At 39.7% G+C, this 8,706-nt stretch overlaps 1 protein-coding gene across 1 annotated transcript; it reads right to left on the bottom strand.

Moving 5' to 3' along the window:
- Window positions 1-7,836: 7,836 nt before the first annotated feature.
- LOC125517989 (uncharacterized) lies at window positions 7,837-8,706 on the bottom strand. The gene has a single exon (XM_048682954.2). It carries the CDS (start codon window positions 8,603-8,605, stop codon window positions 8,060-8,062), a length of 546 nt encoding a protein of 181 aa, XP_048538911.1. The 5' UTR covers window positions 8,606-8,706; the 3' UTR covers window positions 7,837-8,059.

Below are 8,706 nucleotides of genomic sequence, written 5' to 3'. Positions count from 1 at the left end.
TGGGCGGCCGCCGGAGCTTGAGGCTTCGCCGGCGCGGGCGAAGAGACGCGCGGGCGGGCGGCGCGAGGGAGCGGGCCGCGGGGGCCGGCTCCGGGCTCCCAGCCCGCGCGGCAGCGGGGACAGGCGATGTGGGCGCGGCGCCACATGGCGGACGTTGATTGGCGCAGGCCGGTGGATCCGGACGTGTCCGTCGGTGGCGAAGATGTCCGGCGGCGGCGGGGAGAGTTAGGGTAGGTTTGCACCGCGAATTTTTGAGGGGGAGGTGTATATATAGGCATAAAGGGAGCTAGGAGAGTCCAAATAAGGTGCGGTTTTCGGCCACGCGATCGTGATCGAACGCTCTAGATGATGGAGAGGGTTTTGGTGAGTTTTGGTCCAACTTGGAGGGGTGTTGGGCTGCAACACACACGAGGCCTTTTCGGTCCCTCGGTTAACCGTTGGAGCATCAAACGAAGTCCAAATGGTACGAAACTTGACAGGCGGTCTACCGGTAGTAAACCAAGGCCGCTTTGCAAGTCTCGGTCCAATCCGGAAATGATTAAACCCCACACACGAAAGAAAGGTAGAAATGACCACCGGAGGAGAACGAAGCCCCAGAATGCAAAACGGAGAACGGGAAAAATGCTCGAATGCATGAGATGAACATGTATGCAAATGCAATGCACATGATGATATGATATGAGATGCATGACAACGATAACAATACACGGAGACAAAAACCCTAACCCGAGAAAATAAAATAACTTAACGCCGGAAACGGCAAGAGTTGGATTACATATTGGGTAATCATATCCGGGGTGTTACAGCCCATTAACAAGCTTCAGTTTTTAATTGGTTGATGATCCTTTGTAGTGGCAGCGGCATATGCAGAGTCATCAAAAACCCTTCCATTCCCCCCGCCATATTCTTCAAACTACCAGTGGCACAAGGGAGTTTAGAGCTCTTTCCTTAGAGGCCTGAACCGTCTCCCTACCTCCCGCCACCAGAGTACCAGACCCTGTGTAGAACAACATGTTGGGGGACAACCTTGCTAAGATTAGCCCATTGAAGCATCGAGCTCCAAGTGATGGCGATGACAGAAAAGCCCGAGAAAAGATGTTGTATCATTTGCTTAGAAAGGTTGCAGAAACCACATGAAGCAACATGCGAGCAGGAATCATGTTTTGGGGAACAAAATGTTAATGTCTCTAGCTCAAAACGGGGAGCTAATGTATCTATGAACTCCATATATATACATATATATATATAGGTGCCTGGGCATCTTGCCTACACACCGTCGGATTACACTAAGATGCGTGCACTTGTATTAGTACTAGAACTAATGGGTTAAATGTTGACTCTTTAATTAGAAAAGAATTATTGGTTGATTTGAACACTTAATGCCCTCATTAAATAAAAAAGAGAAAATCAACAATTAATGGTCCATGCATGGTACGTATATTTTATTGACGTGTTATACCTTGTCACGTATTAATTCATATACCTATAAAAATTCACGTACTAATTCATATACCTATAAAAATGCATATACCTCGTCACGTACAATTTATATACCTATAACAATCGTATACCTAGTCACGTACTAATTCATATACCTGGTCACTTACTAATTTATTTACCTATAAAAATCGTATACCTAGTCACGTACTAATTCATATACCTATAAAAATTGTATACCTAGTCACGTACTAACTTTTTTCATATACCTAGTCAATATCTGTCGTATATGTAAATTGTACTATTTCTAGGTATATATCCAATATCATTTACGGGTATGTCTTGAAATATTTTACGTGTATTAAAATGGTGTATCATTTTTTGGGTTATGTATCATTCAAAGTATATCAGTTTTATGTATATCTTCAAAGCATGCATGTATTGAAAAAGGGTATGCGGGTATGATATGTTAGGTCCATGTACGTACGAAAAATCATTGCAAGAAAAATAGTAGGATTTTGTTTTTGGAAAGCAATAATTGGCTATTAGAGCTGATAGTGCATGCAAATAAAATTTGGAAAGTCATATGTCGTGGATTGTACATCATGCACCATGAATATCACTTACTATAACGGGCATCTAGGTGCCCAAGCACCTAGGTGTCCCATATATATATATATATATATTGTATTTTGTTGTCTGGAGAAGGTGTGAGATTTGTTGTCGATGAAAAAAGGTATATTTTGAAATATGTTATAGTAATAATAGTACGTCCTGTGTAAACATACAATTCAATGTGACACTAATTTAAGAAAAAATGTGAATAAGGAACTATTAGAAGGAACACACTTCCTTTTAGTCCTATGTTTGAGCAAGAATCACATTGTTCAAAATAATAAACATGCATGAAAGTTTCTCCAATATAATTCGCACATATTTTCACTTCCAATTTATAATACTTGCTTTGTGGTTGTTTGTGTAAATATGTAAAAAAATACTAGCCCGTGCAAGTGCACGGGTTGACGACAAGTAATACTTATAAAGATTTGGCTAAAATCAAACCTGCAAAATTAGTTCAAGTACAACAAAGCCGATCCCATTTTTTTTCTCAAGAGAACCCGCACCGCTAGCTTTTCAATATAACCAGGCAGCAGTGTTGGCTACCTCAAAGCCCTAACAATTAATGAAGATAGGAAAAGGAACAAAAAAATAATCAAGGAAGGGAAGGATACAACAAAAAGGTTTTGTTAAATCTGACGTTGGTTCTTCCAGGATAGTCAAGGGTGAGCCTAATCTTATCTGATGGTGGTATATCCCCAACATCTGAAGTGAAAGAAAAATAAAGGAAAATAGATTTGGCTAAAAAATTAGCACAGTACTGTTCTTCATAATTTCAGATGGAAACAAAACTCTATAATTTCAGTTTCTTATTGAGGACAGAATCCACCCCTGATTTTGCGAAAACCATGGGCTAGTTTGGCATTTTGCAAATATATTTTATGGACATCAATACTGAGCACTCTCCTAACCCTCTCTTGACCTGTGCGCTTTCGGCTGTCAGATTTCGTGATATTGATGTCCTGGTGGATTCTAATGGCCGAGCCTCCAATCGGGCATGCCTTTTTCTTCTGTCTTTTTTCGGCTGTATTTTTTTGTTCTTTTATGTGTGATTTTTGTTTCAGTTTTCTTGTTCTTTTTATTTTTTCTATTTCATTTTTGAGATTTGGTTTTTCTTTTGCTTTTCTGTTTATTTTCATACTTTTTTTGCAACATATGTTAAATATTTTTTTCAAAATAAAACAGTGAATATTTAATTTTTAAAAATTTTTAATACATGGGAACAATATATTTCATACATGACAAACGAATCATTAATATACGATGAACATTTTTTGAATATACTCTTAACATTTATGTAATATACATTGAAAAATTAATATAAGATCAACATTTTTAGAGATACAATGAACATTTTCGAATAGACACTGATCAAATTTTTTGTATATGGTGGATTTCTTTTCAATATACGGTGAACCTTTTTTAATATACACTATTTTTTTAAAATATAATAATTTTTAAAAAGGTTTAAAATATTTTTAGAAAATTGTAGATACTTTTGGGAGTTGTTCAAATTACAAAAAATGTTTACATTTTTGGAAAATTGTTTGTGTTTTCGAAGAAGATTAATATTTTAAGAAATTGTTTGGAAAACCCTAATTAAAACCGGAGAGTTAAAGTGTATCGAAAGCTACAGTGTTGCTACATGGACCGCCCAGACGTTTCGCACTAGCGTGAAGGTGTAGCTGTTTGACGGACGTGGGACGTCTCCTCTAGTATAAGCGGGGCCCCAGTAACAATAGTTCTCTTTTCTTCCATTCTTTTTTTATTTTTTTCATTTTCATTATATATGATCCCCTTTTTCTTTTATTTCTCCTATGGTTTTTACGTTTTATGGTTCTATTATTCAATATTGTTTAATTTTATTCTCTATTTATCAAGGTATTAAAGTTTGGTTTTCTTTTTCCTTTCTTTTTTCATTTGCTTCTTTGTTTCCTTCTCATTTTTTCGATACATGCACAATTTTTTAAAAATCGTGAAATATTCTCACACACAAGAACATGAGAAATATATATATGTGTATAATATTTTATTTTATGTATGTAACCAAGACGAGTTCTTTTGGACGAAAATTCCACGACTGCGACCTGGAGGTCTCCATGTCTAAGTTCTTTGCATTGTGTGCCCCGCACCTCCCTTCAAAATGGCAAAGTCGGGCGTCTCATTCGGTCCACTAGCGATATCATGGACAAGGGTATCGGTGTCTTGGTCTTCAAACTCAAAAAGTTAGTGTCCTCCCATATAAATTGTTTATTGACATTGTTTATATGTTTATACCACACAATAACCTACACACAGGCCTCCGGCAGCGAATCCCATTCCTCTTGAGCCCTTTCATCTGGTCTACTTCGAGCTCCGACCGCGACCTACCTCGTACCCTTTTGTATGACACCCACGTCCACTCTAGGATTGCGTTTAACTCTAACATGCATGCGCTACTCCCCTCCAAACGCGTCGAACATCACATGTTTCCCACTCGGCAACATCACCCTCGGCTCCAGCACCACACCAGCTCGTTTTGTCTTTTGTGTCTTTGACCGCATCTTCCCATCAATCTATGCCATCTTCTCCGTACGTGCCACCTGAGCCCGGTTTCGCACTCAATTCCATCCTAGTAGATACACCACAAAATGCACATGAGATGAACAGTACCTATGGGAAATATCGGGCTATTTTATGCCAAACAGAAAAATTCAATTTATATTTTTTCAGCCATTTCGTCTATTACTTCTTATAAAGTAGCATTCCAGGATCTGAAATAGTATCATGTAATGCTTGATGTATTTAATGCTTTATTGCAAAACGACCTTGGTCTTTGGTTCATTGTCCAACATGTCTGAATGCCATCTTTAGGGCATGTATCTTTCGACACAACTTCAACACCAATGGTATGCTGGCAAGGTGCAAGGATTGGGGGGGGGGGGGGGGGGGGGATTGTTCATGGCTTCACTAAATGTGAGGAGTCGAGCCTAGCGAGATAATAGTCCAATTGTCAAATAGGCTATTTTTCTTACGGTGCCGAGTGCCCAGTCTCACCACATCCTCCCCGTGGCACGTGTCAGTGTCTTTTGAATGACATCACTATGAAGAAACACATCCTTAAAAAAATACGAACATTATATTGTATCGAGACACATTCAAGTGTTGCGGTCCTTTTTGGATTTAGGTGCCATTCTAGAAATACTATTTTGGAAACATAAAAAATCGTAACACTCCGGGTACGGTACATGAATTCAAATTTGATTCCTAATACAGAATCTGCCCCCATTTGGTATTTCCTTTTTGAAAAGGCAGGTACACCCTCAGCTACTGCATCAATTGATGCACACAATCTTTTTCATTGCAGAATTTTTTTGTACTTCTTTTTTTAATGGGGGGATGTATTCTCAACAAAACTAGGAATATTACAATAGTGCACTTATAGGTTATTCAATGTGATCTTATATAATATTGGGCCCTCATCAACATGGGCATGTAAAATGTGGAATCCTGCATGAACGTTGCACTGTAGTCTGGGTATCATTGCATTGGACATGTATTTACATATGGCCAGGGACACAAGGATGTAATGTATACATGTGCAAAATTTTGGGATGAGATATCTTGAATTGTGAGTTGCACAAAACAAATATTGGATTATGGGGAGGAACAATACGTGTGCTGAAAAGCCACAAATTTGTTTTTCATTTAGCTCTCATTTTAACCTATTTCATCAGGAAAATTTGCACACATGTACAATGTCTCTTTTGTTATATGTCTATTTTCAAATAGTTTTTGAAAAGTCAAAGTATGAATTTGAATTTTCAAAATTAAAGCCTTCATTTGGCATTTTTGCTAAAACTTGCACTCTTTTATTTGGCAATTATCGAGCTAATTACGTTTCCAAGGGACCTATGAAGGCCTGTGATGTTGACCTCCTCCTCATCATGGGCTGTGGTTTATGTTTTTATATCCATGCAAGGCACCCGATGCTTGACACAACTCGGTGGTACTGGGACTATATAGCTATAGACGTGATTAGTGTGTACGAAATGGTAGTTGACGGTTACATGGGTATTCTCTAACTAGCATTTCTGTAACAGTATTCTGTAATAGCTAGCAACTATTTATTTTGTGTTGTTTTAAGTTGCAAGTGTGACACAATTCTTAATTTTTCTTGGGTAATTATTACAAAAAAACTATATGGGATAAATTTATATATAACCAATAGATGCTTTATGAGGTAGGTTCTTCCCTAAAAAAAACATTAAGTCGGATGATCAAATAAATATAAGTCCGGTGGTTACACTTGTATCCATGTGAGACTGATAATTGTCACGTCAACCTTTCAGTCATACCCAATCCTCTAGGATTGCCACAGATTTAACACACATATCCATGTCAGATTGTCTTCGGCTACGCGGAGATCTCTGATGGTCGAATTAGACATCCGAATCCGAGTCCGATTCGGACAGTTGTGTTTGTGTCTGATGTTGTGCAATGCACTAGCACTATAAATGTATATCCATGCAGCTGAAAATGTAACATTGGTTTTGAGTAACATTGTATTCGGCATACATGGTTTTGTTTCATGAAAATATGATTTTTTTTTTGTTTCAAAAATATTTCTTGGCCCCATTGTTCTTCTGATTTCCTATATAGAAACAACGAGACTCCTATAACATATATAAAGTCGAAATAGAGTGCATTAATTACTCTAATGATGCTAATATATCCCCCACATATATATACATTGTGAAGCAATATCATTAAGTCTGATGTTTACGGTTGTATCCATGTCCGACTTATAATTGTCATGTCAAACTCAGTCATACCCAATCTCTTGGACTGCGATGGATTCAACACACATATCCAAGTCCAATTGTCTTCCAATATGCGGAAATCTCTGATGTCCGAAATAGACATCCGAATCCGACTCGGATTCGGACAGTTATGTTTGTGTCTGATGCTATGTTGTGCGCTACATTATAAATGTATATCCATGCAGGTGAAAATGAAACATTGGTTTTGAGTAACAATGTGTTTGACAAACATGGTTTTGTTTCATGAAAATATGGATTTTTTTTGTTTCAAACATGTTTTTTGGCCCCATTGTCCTTCTCATTTCCTATATAGAAACAAGGACACTATTATAGCATAAAGAGTCCAGATAGAATGCATTAATTACTCCAATGATGCCAATATACATATCTCCGATATATACATGTGATGCAGCATCGTTAACTTGGGAAATGGTATGTAATGCACACGGCACACTTCATGTTTCACTAAAAGACATAAATACTCAAACTAATTCTGTTCTTTTTTGCAAAGCCACTTTTTCTTTCTGCTAAGGAAGAAAAGATTTGGAAATCACAGTGCAATTAATGAGAGTATATCATACTAGGACTGGATCGACCCGTTTATCATCCATTAATCTCATGCATATACATTGTGACCCTTTTCCTCCTTTTCCTATCTCTATATAAAATAAAATAGGCACAACACCTGGAAAAAAACTCATGTGATTCTCTTTGGAACTGTTGAGAAATAAGATATATGCGTGCAAAATCAAGCTAGCTATGGATTAATGCAACTCATTAATAAATAATTTAATTCACCATACAGAATTGCTGGAGCTGGACACAAGGTCGTTAACCTATAGATCTAATGTTAGACCGGCTAATTTCAAGTAAAACAGCACCAAATCAGCTAAAGAAACAAAGAATCACATGAAATAACCTGAAAAATTAGTTCTAGCTGCATCAAAGTATCAAACACAATCTGACACACACACATATATAGCAGCTTAATTGCACTCTTCATTTATTTCTCTATTAAGCGGGGATCGATCGATCGAGAGCTATTTGCAACCCAAGTCTCGAAACACAAAGTCAAAGAGAAGGAAGGCAGAATATAATATCGGAGAAGCTAAACACCAAATATAGCACACGCAAGCACAGCTCCAGCAACTGTCAACTGAGAACACTAGCAAGCTGCTCGATCGATCTGTTGATCACTCCTACTACTCCTCCCCCTGTTCCTGATCTGCCTCGGGAGCCGGAAGGTTCAGATCAACACCGAACACGACGGGCTTCCGAGCTTCTTCGGCGGCGGCGAGCTCCTCTCTTTCGAGCCAGGAGCAGCCTTTCTTACCATTGTGGCTGGCGCGGTGGCCGCCGAGCGCCTGCCGCGTCTGGAACGGCATCTTGCAGCGGTCGCACACGTACGGGTAACGGATCTCGCCCAGGGGCGGCGGCCGGGGCGGCTCCATGCCGCGCCAGGTGCGGTCCGTGTGGCTGCGCATGTGGCCATGGACGGCCTTGGCAGTGGCAAACACGCGGAAGCAGATGGGGCACCCGTAGGGCTCTACCTGTGCTCCACCGGGGACGGCGGCCGGCCTCTTGCTGCCACGGGCGATGGCAGGGACGACGGCGTCCACCTCGTGCAGGGACTTGAAGGTCCAGGGGTACCTGGGCTCGTCGCCTCCTCCGGAGCCTCCCGCGACAAGGTAGTGGACATGGGCGGCAGCGGGCATGATGAACACTTGCGAGCTCGATCCGTTGTGCATGTTGTGGGTTGTGGCTGCCGTTTCTGTATTTGTGTATGGACTATGGACACTCTAGATGCACTGTGTATTTATGTATGTGTAGCGGCTTGGGACTGCTGAGT

This window comes from Triticum urartu, chromosome 7A (assembly GCF_056163025.1).
Source record: "Triticum urartu cultivar PI428250 chromosome 7A, HENAU_Tu73, whole genome shotgun sequence".
NCBI lineage: Eukaryota > Viridiplantae > Streptophyta > Magnoliopsida > Poales > Poaceae > Triticum > Triticum urartu.
This window is presented reverse-complemented; position numbering and strand designations above follow the sequence as displayed.

Excerpts from the sequence above, each read along its gene's own strand:
- LOC125517989 (XM_048682954.2), bottom strand. The coding sequence starts at position 8,605 with ATGCACAACGGATCGAGCTCGCAAGTGTTCATCATGCCCGCTGCCGCC.